General features: G+C 41.8%; 1 protein-coding gene and 4 non-coding genes across 6 annotated transcripts in view; 2 read left to right on the top strand and 3 right to left on the bottom strand.

Moving 5' to 3' along the window:
- Positions 1-4,426: 4,426 nt before the first annotated feature.
- trnas-aga (transfer RNA serine (anticodon AGA)) lies at positions 4,427-4,508 on the top strand. The gene has a single exon. It is a non-coding gene; the product is annotated as a tRNA-Ser (tRNA).
- A 1,928-nt stretch (positions 4,509-6,436) lies between these two features.
- On the bottom strand, positions 6,437-6,508 carry trnag-ucc (transfer RNA glycine (anticodon UCC)). The gene has a single exon. It is a non-coding gene; the product is annotated as a tRNA-Gly (tRNA).
- A 1,370-nt stretch (positions 6,509-7,878) lies between these two features.
- trnag-ucc (transfer RNA glycine (anticodon UCC)) lies at positions 7,879-7,950 on the bottom strand. The gene has a single exon. It is a non-coding gene; the product is annotated as a tRNA-Gly (tRNA).
- Positions 7,951-9,159: 1,209 nt separating this feature from the next.
- trnaa-ugc (transfer RNA alanine (anticodon UGC)) lies at positions 9,160-9,231 on the top strand. The gene has a single exon. It is a non-coding gene; the product is annotated as a tRNA-Ala (tRNA).
- Positions 9,232-13,949: 4,718 nt separating this feature from the next.
- Positions 13,950-23,705, bottom strand: part of map3k8 (mitogen-activated protein kinase kinase kinase 8) — a 36,525-nt gene continuing 26,769 nt past the window's right edge. For both annotated transcript variants that reach the window (XM_026179973.2, XM_026179974.2), the window contains exons 4-8: positions 18,086-18,347; positions 17,238-17,344; positions 16,191-16,343; positions 14,826-15,072; positions 13,950-14,734 (exon numbers count right to left, since the gene is read on the bottom strand). In XM_026179973.2, coding sequence (XP_026035758.1) covers positions 14,610-14,734; positions 14,826-15,072; positions 16,191-16,343; positions 17,238-17,344; positions 18,086-18,347 — 894 coding nt within the window. In that variant the 3' untranslated portion in view covers positions 13,950-14,609. The remainder of the gene's footprint in view (positions 14,735-14,825; positions 15,073-16,190; positions 16,344-17,237; positions 17,345-18,085; positions 18,348-23,705) is intronic.

Here is a 23,705-nt window from a genome sequence, read left to right on the forward strand (position 1 = left end):
ACAAACTTGTGGTTTCTCTGTTCCCTGGGCAAAGAGGATACTGGGGGAGGTCGCAGTTGTCATGGCAACTTAATTAAACTAACTTTGTGGTCAGCACAGACAACATTTCAGTCCTCTGCAGGCCGGCTAGAAAGCTTTCAGATAAATTCTTTGCCTGCTCTGATCTTCATGTCCCCATAAAAGTTCTTTTCTAAAGTCAGCATTTTCAGTTTCATACGCACGACCCTCGTAGATTCAGAGGAACAGGACTTCTGGAGTGCAGCAGGCAGACTCAGGACATGCGATGAACCTGCTGATGACTGTAATCGGCCAGTTATGTGGAAAAGAAGACCAGGTTTAATCACCACATGGCAACAACTTGAAGGATTTGCTTGTGGTCAGTCGAGCTCAGTTTCCAGTGCGTTCAGCCCACACAAACACATGATACACATCAACAGTAGCTTACTGTGCACACTGGACATACTGTACGTGCAAAAATGTGGACACTGTCAAGATGAATTCATTTGAATGAATTCAGTAGCCGCGCAGCAGGCCTGGATGAATTCTTTAACCTTTTACCTCAAAGCTTATTCATTAACAATAACTGAGGAATTGTCATGGTCCTGTGTCTTGGACTCAGGGTTTTGAGTTTTGTATTCTCAGTTTAGTTGTTTGGATTTTTAGCCTTTAGCTTTGGATCCTTTTCTTCTCTTGGTTCTGTTCACATTTGGAGTACTGGTTTGTATTTATTTCTCTTCCCCAGTGGTCTCTAGTATTTGCATCCTGTTTGTTGCTTCCTATTTATTTTTATATTCTGGTAGCAACAAAAGGCCTGGAGCCATAATCAGCCCTGCAAAGACTCCAGTCCGGCCCACTGGATGGCTTTGGAAAATGTAAGGGAGACATAAATTGTGGACTTTTAGCTGTATTTTCACGTTTTCCAGCTTTTCCTATAGATACAGCGCTCCCCTGTGGTCATCCACAACAATCAAAAAGTAATCTAATGATAGATTTCTGTCATTTTGCACATTTACATACAAGTTAAGCCCAGTCAGCTGTGCTGACAGCTTTCTTTCATTTACTACACTACCATTTCTTTATCATGCAGAAAAACTGAGACATACTATTGATGTTGCAATTCTTTGTCTTATATTAAAATTTTGCAGAGATTAAATGTGTATTTAAACTTTACCCTGACAGAAATTGGAGTCTGCCCCACATGTGGCCCACGATGTAAAATTAGTTTTACATCCCTTCTCTATTATTTTTTGTGCAAATTCCACTTTCCTCTTTGTCGCTGTGGCAGTCCAGCACCGAAGCCTCGTCTGAGCAGCAGTAACTCAGTACCAAACCTTGCAGCTGCCTGGCCTGACAGAAATGATGCTGCCTGGAAACAGGGCCAGCCCCAGAGGTCTTTGCCCTCCAGAGAGGTCTGTTTGCTATGCTCAGCCTGTGGGTTGCTGCCTGAAGGGTTTTTCAACCTAGCTCATCCTCTGGGTCAAACTTCTGAACTGGTCTTCAGTGCTCCCTGGCTCAGGCTGACCCACAGAAATGCTCCTGTGCATTGCCCCATGACCAGATCGACTCACTGAACACTCATCAGCTTTGTCTGGACTTGTTTGCTTTATACACCTGTGGCCACAGAAGTGACTGGAACACCTGAATTCAAAGATTCGGATGGATGAGTCAATACTTTTGGCAATATATTGTATGTGCCACTGTGGATTTTGCAACTTTTATTCATTCATTTTCAACCCTAATTACATGTTAGTTTTCATTTACTTTGTTTTTGTCTGTGAGTCCTGTGTTTGGGTCCTTTTTGCCACCTCTGTCACAGGAATAGACAAATCTTCCTCACTTCAAAGGTTACACTGAGTCGCTGCACCATCATGGTATATATCTGTATAACGACAAAAGTAAAACTCAGCCCAGTTAAACTTAGGCTGATATCTTTTCAACATAATACATGGGCCTTTACATGTATATATATATAACAGGTTTATCTGTTGTTTTGACAGGATAAACCTTCAGCACTCCGTCTCCTCAAAGCAGCTCTGGTGCCACTCAGGTCTCTAACCTTCATCCATAATTGATGGTTAGGCCTTGTAATGTTTATGGCCAACTGTTATCCAGGCTGAATAATTAAAAGCAGTTTTCCTTTCCACTGCCATACAGTATATACTTTGGTAATTTACATAATTGGTCAGATGCAAAAGGAGGCTTCCTACTAAATAATGGCCTGTTATGCAGGACTTATGAATGCAGCAGCTGGTGATGGTACAAAGCACAAAGTCTCTCAGCTGGCCAAGCATTCATGATGCTCATCTGGGCGTACCTTCCCCAAAGTGAAGTCATGTTTTTCACTGTGTGCTCCCAAAACTCTCAAATAATTTTGCAATGTCATTTCAAGTGAGGCTGTTCTGGAAATTTTCATTCCAGAAAATCCACACAGAGCCTTTCTTCAGTTTCTTCGCTTGATCTGTGCCAGATGTTCCTCTCACTCTTGATTTTCTACTCTTTCAGTCCGGCAAATAAAAAAATACTGCTTGCCACAGCGACAGTCTTAGCGTTGCAATGCTTACTTTTTTTCTCTGATTTTTGGTCACAATGGAGAGACAGAGGGTGTAGAGGAGGAGGAGGATGTTAGTTAGAGCAGTGGATCTTTGAGCTTTCTTACTGAGACGCTGGAAACATTCAGTAAAATTCCTCTGTGGATAGACCGCAGCGGTTTAACAACAGCTGGATCTTTTTGGTCAAGTGACGCACACTGGAGCTGAAACGCTGTGCAGACAGACACATATTGTGTAAAAACCAAAGAGACACTTAGCTCATTAAAGCTGGATAAAAACTATCATCCTTTTGTCAACAGGAATACAGATTTCCTTTGGTAGCCTCCACATCACCGCTCCCCCCGGTAAAAACAGAGCTTGCAGCCAGCTGTTTGCTGTCCACGTGGTTTGGAGGAAAATGGTGTATCCTCACATCTCGCCATGGCTAATTTTCACAACCCTCCCAGGCGCTGTATTTACATCTGGAATAACATCCCCACAAATGTCAGTGTAGTTAGAAGGGTGGAGGCTATCATTCTACACCTATTGGAGACTGAATGAAGCTTGATTGCACTATTAGAGGGTAAGATCATTTCCACCTCAGTGTTTCGAGTTCTTAAAAGTGGATCATAAATTAAAATTATTGGGAAGAATTCTTGCTAAATTGTGGTAATTACTGAACCATGTGAAACAGCAATCCGAGCTCAGCTTTACCTGCAGGCTCACACATCTCTGTTCTGAAACCTTTTACTGAGGTTTAAGTTGGGGATACATTTTTGCAATCTATCCCCAACTGAAACAGCCCACATATGCCCTCTCATCTCGTAATCCTATGACATTTACTCAACACCGATATCCAGGACTAGGACTCAAATCTGACACTGCCAATCTCAGCTCTGAGCAGCCAGCCAGCATTATTATTAATCACTTTACCATCTACTCTACATATCTCAAGGTCTTACTCTTATCTAATGTGGAATTCAGTTGCGAGTGAGGGCACGAGGACAGAACAAACGACACCCTGTGGAAGACAGCCAGAAATGAATAAAAAGTAATGATTAAATGCAGAGTGTTGTATAAACACATAAGAACCGAATGAAAACCAGAATCCTGTCTGTGTACACATGCAAGGAACTGGGATTGTTCTCAGTGTACTTATTAAAACAGGCAACATAGACAAAAGCAACACGTAAGAAGAAGCGCAACTTGTGTAAAATAATCAGCATTATATAATGACGGTTTAGATACCAAAATCAAGGTTGTGAAGCCTTTGAACTTCTATATGTGACACTGGACTATACAAATTCTGCAAGTTCTTCCTGGAGAACTTGAAACATCCGTTTAAAGAACTAACAGGTAAGTGATCTCAGAGTTAACTGACACACTTTTGGACAGTGACTGTAGACTTGATGTGTAGTATTTATGAGAGAGATGTTAACACTGTAAAGCTCTCCGGTTTACATTTCTGGAAGACTTGTAAATACTTGATCTGACGTTCTGTGTGTACTTCAAAGGAACCTTTTAAGAAATGTGAATTACTGCCATCTTGTGGTATTGGAAGTCAAAGGAATCTGCGCTTTCTTTATTTCGTATTTATCTACATACATAGTCGACAATGTTGTCAAATAAATCGAAATATCGGCATTAAAAATACTTTTAACAAAATGTTAAAACCCCGCATCCATCAGGTTTTACCTTTGGAGCAAAAAGAAAACAAATATAGACTTTTGTTAGTAACTCTGGAGTTAATCTTCCATTATCATTTCATTATATGTTTGTTTATGATGTTCATCTAAAAAAGTATTAGACGTTCAATAAATATACAGAGGATATACGGATGCTTAGCCACTAATGCTCGGCTGAGCGAAGAAGCGATGCACGACGGTGACGTAGTATAAGTTGTCGTGGCCGAGTGGTTAAGGCGATGGACTAGAAATCCATTGGGGTCTCCCCGCGCAGGTTCGAATCCTGCCGACAACGTGACTCTGTTTTTGTCCGATCTTTATCGAGACTGAATCTACATAAACTACGTTATGGTGGCGGCCATGTCTGTTGCAAAAAGCTACATTCAGAACTTTCCCTGTGCTACTGTGCTAAATATCTTGAATGTTGCTGCACAGTATTATGCTTACATCAGGTATGTTCCTGAATGGCAGCCACAAGATTAGGTAGAGCTGCAAATCATTCCAGCTGGATTCATTTTGTGTAGATTCCCACATATCTAAAAACATTTATTGTCCACAGCCCTGAGGAGAAGGAGTCTTTTAGTGAAATTATTTTTCTTTGAAGGAGAACATTAGAAAACAGCAAGGGCATTAGGGCAGCACTGCTGAAACATTAAATGAACACTCATTCGTAAATTTGGGCTACATGGTGGCATGTGTCATCTGTTTAGAAGGTCTAGGCTAGCTTTCTTCTTAATGGCACACCCTGTTCTTTAAATCATATTTCAGGTTGTTGTGTCAGTACATAGTAGGTGTAAAGTATTTATTTACTATTTGAAATCATGACACTAAAATTCCTATTTACAAAGGAGCAGAATTCTGAAATGTTAAATTATTTAGCAGATCTCAGGGACACATGGGTCATCCATGTGTCCCTGAGATCTGCTGAATACAGTCGAGGCTATCCTTTCTCAGAGGGATCTGCTGATAAAGTGCTCAAGTTTTCTCATGACAGCAGTGTGCTGGATTCAGAGTTTCTTCCTGTTATGAGAGCTAACACAATGCATTTCTTATGCCTCAAATGAGAAATGTAATCATGTCACTTGCTGTTTTCCTCTCATCTTTTATTGTATTGCACTAGATACTCTCCTTATGTTCATGGGTCAAAGGAACCCAACATATAAGCTGCCACATCATTTCTGCAGTTTAAGATGCACAACAAATAAGAGAGATGGGATCACTGACCTATGTGGATCCGACTTGTTTGTCCAGCACATCCCACAGATGCTCAATTGGATTTCAACTGTGGAGAATTTGGAGGCTAAGTCAACACCTCAAACTCATTGTGGTGCTCCTCAAACCACAGCCATCAGGGAATACTGTGTCCATGGCAAGGTGCTCTGCAACAATGGTTTGGTAGGTGTCAAAGTAAAATCCATATGGTTGACAGGACCCAAGGCTGGCCTCCTGATGGCTGGCCTCCTTTAGTGCATCTTGGTGCCAGGGGTTCCCCAGGTAAGCAATGCAACCATCCAGGTTGATGTAAAAAAGAAAGTGATTCTTTAGACCAGGCCACCTGGTCCATCATTTCTCTGTGGTCCAGTTCTCATATTCACGTGCCCATTTTTGGCGCTACTGTTGGTGGACATGAGTCACCATGGGAACCCTGACTGCTGTGCAGCTATGCAGCCCCATACTAACAAACTGTGATGCACTGTGTATTCTGACTCTTTTCTATCAGAATTACCATGACACTTTTCTGCAATTTGACCTTTAGCAGCTTGTTTGTTGGATCACAGCACAGAGGCCAGCCTTGGGTCCCCATGAGCATCAGTAAGCTTTGTCCACCCATGACCCTGTTGCTGGTTCACCACTGTTTCTTCCTTGGACCACTTTTCGTAGATTGTGACCACTGCAGACTGACATGTGACTTAATGTTTTGCATAAGAGTAACTGTTCTGCTCTCTCTGGCATTATATATATGCAGCTCTAAAGCTTCATACAGGTGAGTTACATTCAGACTGCCATAGCTTTAACTTGTTTGAGGGGCTGGGACATATAAGCATGCTTGAGTGATCAGAATAAAAGCATTTCTGAAGTAATAAAGGTCTGTAATGACGCACTGTAGTAATGATGGGAGAAGATTATGAAATTAGATCTAAGGAATATCCCCTTATTACACATATTGTCTTATCTTTGATATAAAATGACTTTCTTCCATTATTGTTCTGTGACAAAAAGAGCTGCGATGGCCGGGAATCGAACCCGGGTCAACTGCTTGGAAGGCAGCTATGCTTACCACTATACCACCATCGCCTGATACACATCTGGAATCAGGCTTCTGTTCAGGCAGCATTTCAGCCGGGGCTTTACACGGCTGAGAGAGGAGGGGAGTGGAAACAAGGAGGAACAAAGCAAGAGAAGAGAAGTGAAGTGTTGAGTGATGCTTGCTTCAGTTAGAAACCAAAATCTTCTCTCACATCCTACTAATCCTGAAGTGCTCACTCACCAAAGTAGCTGCCTAGGTGGAAAAAGTAGACTTTCTTTACTTAGGAGAAGTAAAGTAACCTGTATTAAAACACTCTGCTAAAAGTTGAAGTATCTATTGAACTTCTTTACTCAAGTAAAAGTGAAAATGTACCACCTCTGAAATGTACTCAAAGTAAAAAGTAAAAATATGTCTTGACTGATTTCTGTTCTCCACACTGACAGTACACTGATTATGCTGTCTTTATACTTTGCTTGTGATGTCTGTGGACGTTCCAGATATTTAATTCCTAGTGGGGCGCTTTGCCCTTTGGAGATGGTCTTGAGTTGTTACATGAGCCAAGGTGTGAAAAAGACAGCTGCGATGGCCGGGAATCGAACCCCAGTCATCTGCTTGGAAGGAAGCTATGCTTACCACTATACCACCATCGCCTGATGCGCATCTGGAATCAGGCTTCTCTTCAGCCAGCGTTTCAGCCAGGTCTTTAAACAGCTGAGACAGGAGGAGACTGGAAAATAGGAGGAGCAAAGTAGCCAACGAGGCAAGAGAAGAGAAGTGTTGAGTGATGTTTACATCATGGAAAAGAAAAGATGAAAACTAGTTGTATTAAAATCCACTAGATTGTGCATCTTACCACACACCCCCTTAATGATTTTGGTGTGCTCTCTCCAAAGCTCTCTCCTTGGCTGGGAAACAAACCCACATCACACACTGGGAAGGCAGCTATGCTCGCCACTATAAAGGCACCGCTTTGAATACATCTAAAACTTGCCTGCTGACTCAGCAGTGTGGCCTCCACGTGTGACTACATCTGGGCAGAGAGGAGAGTTTAAAAGAAGGTAGGAGAAGGAGAAGAGTGCATCAGTTAATACGTGTTTCTTTCTCTCCGTTGTGATGACAACTGAGCCCCCTTTTCCAAACATTTAATCCACTATTAATATTATTATAATCTGAAAATACCTGCTTCCAAAGCTGTAGTCCACTCTTTCAACAGTCAATTTGCAGCGTGTTTAGTTTTGCCTACAGAAAGGGAGTTGTTTGTAAAGGGTAACTTTGAGTGCACATGTAAGCAAAAGAAACATAACATGAGAACTTTAGTAAGAGATCTAAGTAACAGCCACTTACTCCACACTATATATTGTCTTATCTCTGATATAAATTGCCTTTCCTCCATTATTGTTCTTTGGAAAAAGGAAACTGCGATGGCCGGGAATCGAACCCGGGTCAACTGCTTGGAAGGCAGCTATGCTTACCACTATACCACCATCGCTTGATGCACATCTGGAATCACATGATCCATGACCATGAACACCACAGCTGCTGTGCACCAGTTCAACACAGTGCTTTACTTTAAATCCATCACAGTACAGTAAGCTAACCTGTTTATCCTGCACTAACCCTCAGAGGATCTTCAGGCAACATTTCAACAACAAAGCATACCCCACTTTCCTTTGATCAAATCCCACTGAACATCCTTACCTTAAATCTAACCTCTCTTCTTCCTCTCCTGTCTTTCTTATCTTTCTCCATGCAGCACATTCATGGACAGAGCCTGGTCAGTCCTCTGTGTACGGCTTGTTTAGTGACTCCCAAATACACAACAGTGGCAGTATAGGTTAAAATTTTACAGTTTTATTGTTGTTTACTATTGCTGGGGGTTGCTGACAGCTTTCTGAGTGGGAAATCTGAGTTGAAGGGACATTCCAGAATCAAATTCTGACTGGGAACTCCTGACTTATTCAGGAACGCATCATAAAAGCCATTTAGAGCCACTAGAGGCTAAATGTTGTCAGCATTAACTGAAACAAGTAACATTACTGCTTAAGTTAAAAACAAAACAAACAAAACATGGACATGTTATCAAAAATATATGTGGACACTTTTGACAAATACAAAAAAATGAAATGTCATTTTAAATGATATATATACTTTGATTGGGAATGGAGGCCGTACTGCTTTTTAAATCGTTTAAATGTCTTAGCCAATTACGGTAGAGCATGACAAACCTAAAGTGTTCTGACTGCCGTGGAGCCCCGTAACACTCACACTCGTTGCACTGCCTCATCTTACTAACAGATGTCACCGTCGAGTCATTTCAAGCAGTTATTCGATAATTTATTCTTAAAACTATTTTTTCTTTATAAATATATTTTCATATTTAAGTGCCCGTTACTGTGCTTATATTATTACGACCCCTCGTTGTCACTGGTAAAACTGACAAGGCAGCAGCCACTGATTGAGAGTGATTCACGTTCTGTGACTAAAATATGTAAAATATGTTTATGTTACTATTCAAAAGAGCAAGGCACAAAACAGGACGTTGAAAAGAAGAGCGCTGTGGCAGATTACAGTCGGTTACAGCATATTACATGAAGTTAAATATCTGCTGGTGTAAAACACACTTTAAGTATACTTTAATGATTATTTCTTTAATACACAGGATGCGTTCAACAGCTGGCCTCACGGTCATTTTGCAATAGGGGATGTAGCTCAGTGGTAGAGCGCATGCTTTGCATGTATGAGGCCCCGGGTTCAATCCCCGGCATCTCCAGGCTTTTGAAGTGCTGAATCAGCCTGGTGCCGCTTTGCAGCATGTCGGATTCTCAGTAAGGTAGTACACGTAGACGTGAAACGTGTGGTGTGTGGAGGTAAAAACAACGTATCCACAGTCAGTCGTGCTGCTGTCTTTGTACGCTGGTAGGTAAAATATTTGAAGACAAACATTAGATCTAATCACAGTCTTAACTACTTTTTAAAGTATTTTTGTTTTCATTTTCTCTAAAAACTTTGAAGAAGCCATAAAAGCTTCCATGCTTATGTGCAGATCAATAATATTTTTTGCCACTTCATGTCCTGACTAGTTTTCCTCCCTCGCTGAACTCTAATAAGTCTGCAAGCTTTGCAGTGTATATGAGGAACAGACGTGGAGAGGGCAGCAAATCAAGTCTATTCTTCTTTCTTGCAGCATTACACGTTCTCGAGACCAGGAGGCACACGAGGGCACCAGAGAGAAAGAAATCCTCAGTTTTTTAAGTGTTCAGTGAGCCTACAGCAGCACATGTCGAGATCTCGTTCTAGTACTTATGAAGGCTGCCGGCAGGTGGCAGTATCTGTCTGCAACGCTCAGTGGAAACCGTGACCGTGACAGTAAATACTGCAACTTTCATTGACAGGCACGTCTCTGGGCTGAGTTCACCGCCCACTCACATGTGACGCTTATAGAAAGAGGAAGAGTGGGCCCGGGCTGCAGATAGGACACAACACTTCACACCACACGGGTTTCCCTGATGCAAATTCAGTAGCAGATACTGCCCATGACTAAATATGAACAAATAAAAGTTGTCTAGTGGCGAACTTTGCTACAGCTTGATTCACGTTTGATCTCTGTGATCTAGCTGCTAGATTGGGGAATTCAGGAAAACCCACATGAAGAGGCTTCCAATGAAAAAGCTAGTTTGGGTTTTTTAAAACTTTTTTTTTTTATCGCTGTTTACTGCTGAAATATTGTAGAAAATGCGGCATGAGCATTTCTAGTCATGCAGTTGTGATTCATGTAGAGTGATTAGTGCTGGGTAAATCTGATCAGATTTGCTGAAATGTGGGAAAACTGAGAGTTAGAAAGTCAACTGGGAATTCAAAAGAGTTGTTTCAGTGAGAGAAAGCTGATGTTTCATACTCTGTAATCACCTTTTAATTTTGGTCCAGACTGAAAGGTTTCGACAAGTTTTGCATGTTAGTGCTGTGGGATAGTGCAAATGTTGGTTTCAAGCCGATAACCAGTAAATACTAGGTCAGTATTGCTGATACCAACACTGATACCCATACTGATGATCTACAGAGGTAGTGTTTATAAGGGAGAGCGTTGTGTCATGATTTATGGGATCACCAATTTGCTAATTCTGAACACATTTTAAAGAGCACTAAATCACTTTGGTTTTTATTTTCCACAATAATAAGGTAATAGAACAAAACACATCTTCCAGCTGAGTTTTGTTGTTCATGTATTTCAAACATGGGACTTCATAAAGACCTTCGGCTTCACTTCTGTTGTTTAAATGAGTCATGAGGGATAAATAAAATAGATATGACAGTCAACCAAAAAAGGTTCAGACATTTTTCAAATTGCGTATTACATATTTCGTTTTTTCTTTTTATAAAAGGATAATTTAGTGAACACACTTCAGAGGGCTACATACTGAACTTAGAGTACAGAAACGTTAGAAGTGTTGATATTTGGATTGATCCAGCCACCTCTATTGCATGGATTGTTGTGCATTTGGACATTCATAAAGTCCAGCAAGTTCATATTTGCACTCATGTCTGTAATTGCAGGTGGATTTTCTCTCTCCTCCTGGTTTGCAGTCCCCATCAATCACTACCCTTCTAATGTGTAAAAGCCATAATAATGATAATGATAGTGCAGAGTTGTAGTTAGAAACAAGGTGATTAAGGACCATCAAAGTAATTTTAAAAGATCTTAAAATCTGGTCTAAAACTTGCTGGAAGTTGGTACAAAATGCTGAAACAGGAATTGTTCTAGTTAAAGGCCTGGTCGGGGAGTTCTGTAGAGTCGGCAGTCTTTCAATGCCGTTCTGCTAAGGCAGGTGAAAAGGTAGTAATATCTCCACATAACCTTCAAAATAAAACAGGAAGTAAACCTAAAGGGGGACCAAGAGCAAACTCAAAATGAAAGAAGCAGATAGCGGGGAACAAAGGAGGCACATGAATAAAGACTAACACTCAGAAAAACAAGAACTGAGGATTTACAAGAAAAATGTATGATTACCAATAAGAGGCACAGAAAAAGCAAAAGCTAAGGATATTAAACAGGAACCTCAACAAGAGCAGTATGAACTCTGACCTTTCATCTCACGTGAGCAGAGGGGGGTAGAGTAGCCAAAATTGTAATCAAGTAATATTGGCACTACTTCATGGTAGTTTTACTCAGGTAAAAGTAAAAAGCAGCCATCCAAGAAATTACTTAAGTAAGAGTAAAAACGTTTTTTGTAAAAAAGGCTACTTGAGTAACTGATCATAGCATCTGATTTAATGTTTAAAAATGAGATAATCAGACAGACAAAAATGTAGTTTTGTGCAAGTTTGGGTATTTTAAAAGCAAAAAAAAAAATACTATTAAATACTATAAATAACATGATTACAAAATAATAAATCTAAGCAGAGGAAACACTTTTCCAAATCCTTATTAAACTAATATTTAGAGTAGGTATTACCTATGGTGCTACTTTACTTCTCCAAATGGCACAATAGGCTCAGCAGATAGAATAACATTAAAACAACAAACCTTATGTACGATTGTAGGTTTGTGTCTGTGTCTCATGCATTTTTGGTTAAAACGTGTTTATCATTCATTCCCTGGAGTTACTCACACTGAGTAGAGTCGTCAGAATTTTTTCTCAAGTAAGAATATTACTCAAGTAACAGTTAAAAGCACAGTGTAGTAAAATTACTCCTAAAAGTTATTTTTTTCTAAAACGTTACAAGTAAATGTAGCTACGTAAATGTAATCAGTTACTACCCTTCTCTGCACGTGGGTTATGTGTTCTTATGCTGATGTCATTATTCGAAACTTTGCTAACGTCATGAAGAATCTATGGCAGAAAAGAGGGAAGTGTTTGTTAGAGCCCATTTAAACTCTGTTGTATAATCAGAATCTAGGTTTCACTGGTAAATGGGTTGTCTTACCCCAAAAAGCCAAATAGAAAAGTTGCAACAGAATTACATTCATGATTTCAGTAGACCACCTTGATATCTGAACTAATTACAGTGATCTAAGGCTATATGTCATTGGATGTTAAATGTTTCATTGTATCATTTGTTGCATCTCTGATGGAATGCTTGTGTTTTTTCTGCACATTATTTGCATTTTTCCATTAGTACAGATGTAACATACAGGTAACATTCAGGTATCAAATGTTAGCGCTAACAGTCATGATTTTAATAAACCGATTCTCAGTAATGCCTCCCGTCTGTTGCTCATTCTAAAAAAAACTGTCAGCCCAGCACCAGGAGCTCCTGCAGACGTGGGAGTGGTGACGGTTAACGGTTGTAAGAAAAAGAAAGTAGAGGCAGTCAGCTGACTGAATGTGAAACATACTGACATACTCAAGTTTTGAATTTCATTCACCTTTCCAGGAATCTCCCTTAGTGAGTTCAAAAATGAATAGCAGCTAACGAGTTATGGCTGCAGTGACATATACACAGACAATTTGGGATTTTTGAGTTCATTGCTTTTATTGCAGAATGACATTTTGAAAACTCTTGGTAATTTCTACACTTAATACTAAAGAAATAGAAGTAAATTATTGTTGCTTTCAGCAGAAACACACACTCGCAAAGTGCCCAAAATGCTGAGTTTATCTTATTTAATTACATGTAAATTTTGTTTCATAATTACAATGTAAAATATTAAATTCAGTGGAATCTGGTCTGGTTTACTTGATATAAATTTGATTTGTACTGATCACATTTTCCTTTATGATGAATTATTAAATTAAATAAATCTTTGATTTGACAAATTTCAGTTGCTTCTTCATGTTCATTGACGGTGCATAATGTTTTTGTTTTAGCGAGGCATGAAATATGGGCTTTCTCTGAGAGTTGGGAACTCAAAAGAGAAGTGAAGCTGCATCCAAGCCTTATATCACCAAGCAATGCAAAGCAATACATTGGTGTAAAGCACGCTGCCACTCGAACAGCGGAGATGTGTTCTCTGGAGTGATGAATCGTACTTCTTCATACTTCATCGTACTTCTTCATCTGGCAATCCAACCTGGGTTTGGCCTGGATTTGGCAATTGCCAGGAGAACACCAAGTGTAGAGTTTGGTGGAGGGGAATAATGGTGTTGGGTTGTTTTTAAGGAGTTGGGCTCAGTCCCTTACTTCCAGTGAAAGGAACTATTAATACTTCAGCATACTGAGACATTTTGGAGAATTTCCCAACTTTGTGGGAACAGTTTGGGGATGGCTGCTTCCTGTTCCAACATGCTCCATAAAGACATGTATGAGAAGGGTTGGTGTGGAAGAACTTGGCTGGCCTGCACAGAGTCCTGACCTCAATTTTGGTCCAGACTGAAAAGGCTGGACTAGTATTGCACATATTGTTGAATGTTTAACTGTATAATTTATTGCATGTTTTTGAAACATAGTGATATACTCAAGTTTTCAGTTTCCTTTCCAGGAATCTCCCCAAGCAATTTCAAAAACGAATAGCTGCTAAAGCTAAGGCTGCAGTGACATACACACAGACCATAGGATTTTTGAGTTTATTGCATTTATTGCAGAATGACACTTTAAAAACTCTGGGTAACTTTTACACTTATTACAAAAGAAAACAGAAATAAATCACTTGCTTTTTTTCCCTTTCAGTATAAAGCAGCGCATGCTTCATCTCAGTGGATGTACAGAACATAAAACAAAATCACTCATCGCATTCATTCCACAGAAGCTTCATTTTGCAAAGCACAGTGTTGCCAAGAATATTCCACGGGAATTAACAGGAGGACGTTCGAAAAGAACTACACATCATACATGTTTACACACATACTTTAAGACACAGCTTACACTTTAAGTAACTCAAATGATACAATAACTTTTTTCAGAAGGTTTTAGGAGAAAAGAAAACAGCGTGCATTTATCACCATGAACCCAAACTGAAATAAAGTACAAACATCCCACAAAAGAAGTGTGGGAAATTATATGTAGAGTATAATGCTTATTTATTCACAATGCATCCAAACACTGTCCTGCAGCGTTTTCTATTTCAGGCCGAACTGGACCCATTCATTCCAAGTCACACTTGCTGTTTTACATCATTACGAGTCATGTTGGCTATAGCTGTCCACGAGTCTCAGCCATTTATGTGGCTTTAAGAACAGTTCAGTCTTATAAATGGTGTTGTCTGGTCATTTGTTAGCCATACTCTGAGGAAGGCGGTCCCGTCACCAGTTTAGAGTAACCCGACAAGGCCCCTAGGTCAATGTACAGCGAGCCCTTCCTCCTGATGTGTCCAGAACCTTCAGAGTACAGAGAGGATTCTGCAGAGAAGACGAGGTAAATGTTAACGTTAAGTAGCCAGCTTATTATTAATAACAGAGAACAAACTGAGCTCGGCACTAAAGGCTTTACCCTGCGTGGTGTCGTGGTGCTGACTCTGCTGCCGTAGCAAGGTGTGGGTGGCCTCTTCCAGGGCCGAGTCAAGACTCCAGCAACGCGGCTGATCCTCTCTAGGAGGGTTGATGGCGTCATCCTTTAGTAGCTCAGATGCCGAGCTCCGCAGCGCAGGGTTCCTCTCTAGGGCTCGCTCCAGGAAGGACCGCATAACTGGGCTGCAGTCCTCCGCAATGTCCTCCAAAGGAGGGGCCTGCTTGTGGATCTGTTTGGAGACAGATAGACTGTCATTAAAGAAGAGAAAAACAAAGCTAGCACTTCCAAATAACTCAAGAAAAAAACAGCTATGCAGAACCGAAGCTGCCCTTTTTTTTCAGTGGCCATGTGAGCAGTGGTTTGTAAAAGCAGTATGGTTACAATAAACAGGAACAAGGAGCAGCTGCAAAGCTCAGCCCGTACAAGTGACTTGGCCCTGTAATGCTACTTCTCCATGACGGCAGTTTCAAGTGGAAGTGAGTAAACGGCCAGAGCAAAGAAGCTGATAATCATTTTAAAAACAGAAATGGGACTAGCTAAAATGGAAAGAGCCCATGTAATGGAACGCTTTTAGAGTGGTGAATGACTAAATAAGCCACAGGTCACCCACTGCAAACATCCTCTTTATCGCCTGGCAATCTTGACTGCGAAGGGCGTGAGCATGTTGTATGCGGTAAGTGTGTCACTATTTGACTCGCAGGATACTAACAACACAGGACTGTCTCTGCTGAGGCATGTAACAGAGGCATATGTCTCCAATGGTAATTGGTAACCAAGGAGGATTTATACCTGCAGCTAGGAAAGAGCAACATTAACACTAAAGGACTTGTTTTTCCTAATTGTCTCTTTCCTTTTAGGTCTGTGTTGGCCCAACATACTCAGTGCTATTCAGTGTGCACCAGCCACTGAGGTGCAGGTAGCATACAGTGGGGTTGTTGTTGTTTTTTTAAGAGCAATTTTAGGAAAAAAGAAAAATCAAGAAATGAAAACAAACAAAAACAAAATTAAGTGATGTACTAATTTGCTGTGTAATAACTATTTCATGGGAAACCTTTCACAGTTTATCTACAAACTGATTTACTATCATGCAATCTAGCATTAAGCATAAAGGTCAGCTCATGCTGATGGGAAAGTACTTGGTCATAAATCAGAGCACTGAAACTTAAGAGATACCGACGTTTCCAAATAAGGCAAACATCAGCATCCAACGTCTCTGGTGCGCAAATTCAAACATGCCCTTTTCCTCCCAATATCACAAATTCATCCTGTGAGGACCACAAATATCTGCACCAACCATTCTGGTTGCGTTCATTTCCCTATGATGTGATTTTCATGTGCAGTACTTACAATGTACAGGTAGGATGGATATGCAGTGCGTGGGTATCTCCTGACCCAGGGAGGACTACCGGTCTGCATGTGAATGATGGTGGTGCCCAGGCTGTAGATGTCTGTCTTGGTGCTGTGTCCTCGACACAGAACCAACTCTGGACTCATATACATCTGAAAGAAAGACAGGGGATGTTTAGTGGGTGACTTTTAACATGGCTGCAGATCAGAATGGCAGAGAGAGAGAGAGAGAAACAAGTTCCCTTTTTATTCAGTGCGACAGTCAAATTCTCCGTGTCAGCGAGACACAACAAACAGGAAGTGACCTGTTGTTAGTGTAAAAGGGGTTTTCTGCCTGCAACCAAACAAGCAACCTGCAGACCCACGCTGCGCATGAAAAAAGGTAAGGGAAGTGCAGAAGTGTGTTGGCCTTTGGAGGGTGAAAGGTAAACACACCAGAGTTCATCTCTTTGTGTCTTTCTGCTGGAAATTCCAGCTTGCACTCCCATGTTCATGTAACTCTGAGCAGCCCAGCATATTTACAGGCTGTGCCTGTAAATACGCACAGGCTGTGCCTCTCTTATTATTACTCCTGGGTGTCTGCCCTGGGACTTTCCACAAGCACTTGAGAGGCCCGGGGGTGCATGTACACAGAACTATATAGACTGTCACACAAGCATGGGAAAGCAAGGACCAGTGGGTGAGAAGGTGTGTGCAAAATCTTCATCCTAAAAAAAAAAAACAACTTAAAGAGCTGAAAGCCCTGAGCATCAGCAAGCTATTAATAGTGGCTGTGAGGCCAATGAGTGCACTGACTGCTCTAAATTAATGCTTGCCAGTCACTGACTCTGTAATCATTTTGGAAAAGCACACAAGTGCTGACAAGTCGTGGGACTAATTTGCTAAAATCCCTAGGGAAGTCTAGTGTGAGTCACGTGTCAACACACGCTCCAGATCAGCAAAAGAAAAGCAAGCATTGATCGGAGAGCAATTACTCAAAACAGAAGGCCCGCATTCATTACAGGGCTACACTTACATCTTTTAAGGAGGAGCGGCTTATTTCCTTACCTCTGTTCCTCTCAGATCTCTGGGAATGTATACATCATCTGTCATCTGCACTGTCAGCCCAAAGTCCACTAGGACTGCTTTGTCTGACATCAGGACAATGTTGCTGGCTGTGGAGAGATGAAAAGGAAGGAGGTGTGATTCAAGTTGGTGCTTGAACTGATAAGATTTCAGTTTCAGGTCCACTGAGTCTGTATTGATCTTAAGCATGAAAACGATAAGTAGGTCACAGGCTTTGACGAAGGAAATTGCCACGAAGAGACTCATCCTTGTCCCTAAAATGTCACCAAGGTTTAATTACATATTTTGACTGCAGGCAGGAAATGCTAAGAACCGCAGCTTGTCAGAGGGCCAGAATGGTCATTTTAATAAGTCACTTGCCTCTCTGGACCATAATTGTAACCCTGACTGAGCATGAGAAGCAGGCTGGAATTTCCAGACAGCCAGCGAGCCTTTAAGCAGTGAGGCTGACAGACAGCTCTGCAGAATGCTTTGATCCCAGCAGCACTGCTGTGGTTCCTCAGCTGAGCTCCACCTGCAGTAACTAGGGCGTATTTGTGTGATCTGTCATGATAGCTACCAGTCACTGTGACCAGGCTACCTTTGAAGAATTACTGAAAAAGCATTAGTCAATCTATCAGATTCCTATGATCTGCTTGGTTTGTGGCTGTTCCCTGATTCATTCTTTTCAGCGAATTGAGTTATTTACAAGAGCAATATCCGTCTGTGGCTTGAATTTGACGCATAGAAGATACAAACTGTAATTGCATAATTTCCTGTAACCTATGTACTTGTTCAATACCATGGAGCACATCCATCAAGAGTAAGTGACACACATCTTTTATGCTTACGTTTGATGTCATGGTGAATGACGTTGTGTGAGTGCAGGTACTCCAAGCCCCGCAGGACTTGCTTGGTCACCCAGATGATTTCGAACTCTCTCATTGGTCCGCAGCTGTCCAGTTTCTCCAGCACAGAGCCGCCTTCGCCGGCCTCCATGAACAGGTGGATGCTCTGGTTCCAGAGCAGAACGCCGTACAGCTCGGCGATGTTCTCATGGTGAAAGCGGGCCTGAAACTCTACATCAGCGGCTTTGAAGTTCTCCATGGGGATCTAGCGAGGGAGATAAGACACATGATCACAAATAGCCCACCGTTTTGGGAAACATGTTCATCTTATTTCTTGGAGTGAGTTAAAAGGCTCGGTGACACCATTGCATTTGACTGTTAAATATGAAGCCAATGAGCTAAATGAGACATCCTGGGGACTGCTGGCCAAATGGATCCGTGTTTGCTTACAGTGACAACAAACTGACTTTTCACATTTTGCATTTTTATTGGCAAGGGTGGCTTTATTTGACAGTGCACAGAGGATTTATCAGTTATTGGTAGAGCTAGCTAGCTCGGTAAAATGCATACTTAGATCTGTCCATATATTTTCTTCCACTTCTGTATTGTGGTTTATCTGGAGCCCATCCCAACTCCACACAGAAAGGCCCCAGCCGGCCGGTGGATTTGAACCCAGGAATCCACAGTGCTAACCACCACACAGTGTGAGAGCAAAATGTGCTACTTACATATAAAATGCTGAAGTTTTGGACCCTGCCTCAAGTGGCGATTTAAGGAACTACAATTAATGGTTCATTAGGGCCCGAGCACTGAGAGTGCGAAGGCCCTATTGTATCTGCTCCGTTTCTTATTATTAGGGCCCGAGCACTGACAGTGCGAAGGCCCTATTGTAATTGCTCTGTTTATTATTAGGGCCCGAGCACCGAGAGTGCGAAGGCCCTATTGTATCTGCTCCGTTTCTTATTATTATTATTATTATTAGGGCCCGAGCACTGACAGTGCGAAGGCCCTATTGTAATTGCTCTGTTTATTATTATTATTATTATTATTCCGGCAAATGAATCGGCCTTTTGAGGGCCTAAACATGCTCGAAAACTCTTGAAATTTTGCGCACGCGTCAGGTCTGGTGAAAATTTACGTATTTTAATGGTTTTACATATGAGCACTGGGAAATGGCTCTACAGCGCCACCTATGCCTTGTTAAATGCAGCCCTACGACCACATCGTTTGAGCTACATGTATGAAATTTGGCACACATGTGTATCATGCCAAGACGAACAAAAAAGTCTGGGGGCCCATTGACGCAAACCCAACAGGAAGTCCGCCATTTGGAAGAGAAGGTGATATTTTGGCTCTAATTTTGCCATTTCCATGCCTCGAACTTTTGCGAACTCCTCCTTGGGGTTTCATTTCTTAACCTTCAAATTTGGACAGTGTCAACTACACCCTTGTGCCATGTTAAATTGCGGAGCTTTTGAGTTTTCACAATACTATGAGGCCGTGGCGCCATGGCGAATTTCGATGACTCGCCATGAAAATCTTATTGCCTCTCATTTTGTCATACATTTTCTGACCTTGACCAAAGTGAACACATATGATAAGGCTCCACCCCTGAACATATTTCAACTGCCATATTTGACCTCAAGGACAGCGCCACCTAGTGGGAACAGGAAATGTCATGTTTTACACTTTGGGGTACAGTATAGTAATGGGTGACATCTGCAGCCTCAAATTTCTCCAGGAAAGCCTTAAGGAGTTGGTCTTGGGTTACAGTGAAAACTGTGAGTTTTCGCGAAAGGGTGTGACCCCAGCAGCATGGCGAACTTTGATGTCACGCCATGAAGAAACAAATTAGTATAACTCAATGAAATCCAGTCTGATCAGTACCAGACTTTACAGGCATGATGTCAGACCCGCCCTGAACAGATTGATGTGCCCATTGTCGGAAATACGGACAGCGCCACCTAGTGGCAACAGGAAATGTCATGGCTTTAATTTTGTTGTACTGATTTTCACAGGTTCATCCTGGCCACCTCAAAAGCGGTGAATATCACCATCAGTCCCTCGTGATGCTTCAGTGCAAAAATTGTGACTTTAAACTGAACGGCGCACCCTGGTGGCAACGCTGTTCACGATGAAAGATGAAGTGGCTTTTGAGGGTCTTGGCAAGTTTATAGAGGCTTGAAATTTGGCACACACCTCCAATGTGACGAAGGCTTTGTTGTTATGTGATCATTTTCATTGAATATCCCAAAATGGCTCCACAGCGCCCCCTACAATATTTCAAAACCACAGCCCCAGCTCTGTGTTTTATGTATGAATCTGAAACCTGGTAGGCTTATAGGAGATATCAAGATGTACAAAAAAGTCTCTTGGAGCAATATCCCAAATCCAACAGGAAGTCAGCCATTTTAAAATTAATGTGCAATTTTGGCGACATTTTCTCCTCTTTTCAGGCTTCATACTTTGACGAACTCCTCCAAGGGATTTCATCATATTGAACCATTCTCCAGTGTGTGGAATCTAAAGACCTTTGTGATGTTAAATTGCGAAGCTTTTTAAGTCCAGGGAAACGGGGTGGTTATGGCGGCACTTAGAGTTTGAATCACTCGCCAAAAAGCAGTAATCTGCTGTCACTCAAAAACACAATGTCCAATCTCTCCCAAACGTCTCGGGTGTGATGAGACTCGAGCTTGGAAGTGTTTGTTATGCCATTTGTCAGTAATGGTTAGAGCGCCACCTAGTGGGAGGACTATAATGATGATTGAATGAGATGAAATGTTAGCTGGTGGTTAAATGCATGAATTCCATCAATGTGACATCAGATCGGAGGTGCTGGTTGTAGGTGTTGGGCGTGGCTCGACGCGATGGGGTGCGAGGGCCCTCATAACGCTGCTTGCAGCTTTAATTAGGGCCCGAGCACTGACAGTGCGAAGGCCCTATTGTAATTGCTCTGTTTATTATTATTATTATTATTATTATTCCGGCAAATGAATCGGCCTTTTGAGGGCCTAAACATGCTCGAAAACTCATGAAATTTTGCACACGCGTCAGGTCTGGTGAAAATTTACGTATTTTAATGTTCTCCGACATGGCCAGGGAAAATTAGCTCAGTAGCGCCACCTAGAAAAATGAAAAACGCGAGCCCCCGGTATGGGTATTGCCTACAAGTTTGAAATTCGGTACACCTATATAACGTTCAGAGTCGAACAAAAAAGTCTATTATGGCAATGTCCTAAACCCAACAGGAAGTCCGCCATTTTGGATTGAAGGTGACATTTTGGCTCTGATTTTACCGTTTCCATGCCTCGAACTTTAACGAACTCCTCCTTGGGGTTTGATTTCATAACCTTCATATTTGGTCAGTGCCAACTACACCCTTGTGCCATGTTAAATTGCTGAGCTTTTGAGTTTTCACAATACTATGAGGCCGTGGCGCCATGGCGAATTTCGATGACTCGCCATGAAAATCTTATTGCCTCTCATTTTGTCATACATTTTCTGACCTTGACCAAAGTGAACACATATGATAAGGCTCCACCCCTGAACATATTTCAACTGCCATATTTGACACCAGGGACAGCGCCACCTAGTGGGAACAGGAAATGTCATGTTTTACACTTTGGGGTACAGTATAGTGATGGGTGACACCTGCAGCCTCAAATTTCTCCAGGAAAGCCTTAAGGAGTTGGTCTTGGGTTACAGTGAAAACTGTGACTTTTCGCAAAAGGGTGTGACCCCAGCAGCATGGCGAACTTTGATGTCACGCCATGAAGAAACAAATTAGTATAACTCAATGAAATCCAGTCTGTTCAGTACCAGACTTTACAGGCATGATGTCAGACCCGCCCTGAACAGATTGATGTGCCCATTGTCGGGAATACGTACAGCGCCACCTAGTGGCAACAGGAAATGTCATGGCTTTAATTTTGTTGTACTGATTTTCACAGGTTCATCGTGGCCACCTCAAAAGCGGTGAATATCAACATCAGTCCCTCGTGATGCTTCAGTGCAAAAATTGTGACTTTAAACTGAACGGCGCACCCTGGTGGCAACGCGGTTCATCATGAAAGATGAAGTGGCTTTTGAGGGGCTTGGAAAGTGTATAGAGGCTTGAAATTTAGCACACACCTCCAAATGTATGAAGGCATTGTTGTTATGTAACCATTTTCCTTGAATAGCGCAAAATGGCTCCACAGCGCCCCCTACAATATTTCAAAACATCAGCCCCTGCTCTGTGTTTCATCTATGAGTCTGACACTTGGTAAGCTTGTGTAAGATATCAAGATGTACAAAAAAGTCTCTTGGAGCAATATCCCAAATCCAACAGGAAGTCAGCCATTTTAAAATTAATGTGTAATTTTGATGACATTTTCCCCCCTTTTCAGGCCTCATACTTTGACGAACTCCTCCAAGGGATTTCATCATATTGAAGCATTCTTCAGTGTGTAGAATCTAAAGACCTTTGTGATGTTAAATTGCGAAGCTTTTTCCGTTCAGGGAAACGGGGTGGTCATGGCGGCACGTAGAGTTTCAATCACTCGCAAAAAGCAGTAATCTGCTGTCACTAAAAAACACAATGTCCAATCTCTCCCAAAGGTCGCAGGTGTGATGAGTCTCGAGCTTGGAAATGTTTGTTATGCTATTTGTCAATAATGGTTAGAGCGCCACCTAGTGGCATGACTATAATCCTGGTTGAATAAGATGAAATGTTAGCTGGTGATTAAAAGCATGAAATCCATCAATGTGACATCACATCGGACGTGCCGGTTTGAGGTGTTGGCAGTGGCTCGACGTGCCGGGGGTGCGAGGGCCCTCATAACGCTGCTTGCAGCTTTAATTAGGGCCCGAGCACTGAGAGTGCGAAGGCCCTATTGTATCTGCTCCGTTTCTTATTATTATTATTATTATTATTATTCACCCCAAACAAGGGCCTTTTTGAGGGCCTAAACATGCTCAAAAACTCATGAAATTTTGCACTCATGCCAGGTCTGGTGAAAAATTTTGTATTTTAATGGTTTTACATATGAGCACTGGGAAATGGCTCTACAGCGCCACCTATGCCTTGTTAAATGCAGCCCTACGACCACATCGTTTCAGCTACATGTATGAAATTTGGCACACATGTGTATCATGCCAAGACGAACAAAAAAGTCAGTGGGCCCATTGACGCAAACCCAACAGGAAGTCCGCCATTTGGAAGAGAAGGTGACATTTTGGCTCTAATTTTGCCATTTCCATGCCTCGAACTTTTGCGAACTCCTCCTTGGGGTTTCATTTCTTAACCTTCAAATTTGGACAGTGTCAACTACACCCTTGTGCCATGTTAAATTGCGGAGCTTTTGAGTTTTCACAATACGGTGAGGCCGTGGCGCCATGGCGAATTTCGATGACTCGCCATGAAAATCTTATTGCCTCTCATTTTGTCATACATTTTCTGACCTTGACCAAAGTGAACACATATGATAAGGCTCCACCCCTGAACATATTTCAACTGCCATATTTGACATCAAGGACAGCGCCACCTAGTGGGAACAGGAAATGTCATGTTTTACACTTTGGGGTACAGTATAGTGATGGGTGACATCTGCAGCCTCAAATTTCTCCAGGAAAGCCTTAAGGA

The sequence above is a fragment of the Astatotilapia calliptera genome, chromosome 9 (assembly GCF_964374335.1).
Source record: "Astatotilapia calliptera chromosome 9, fAstCal68.1, whole genome shotgun sequence".
Lineage (NCBI taxonomy): Eukaryota > Metazoa > Chordata > Actinopteri > Cichliformes > Cichlidae > Astatotilapia > Astatotilapia calliptera.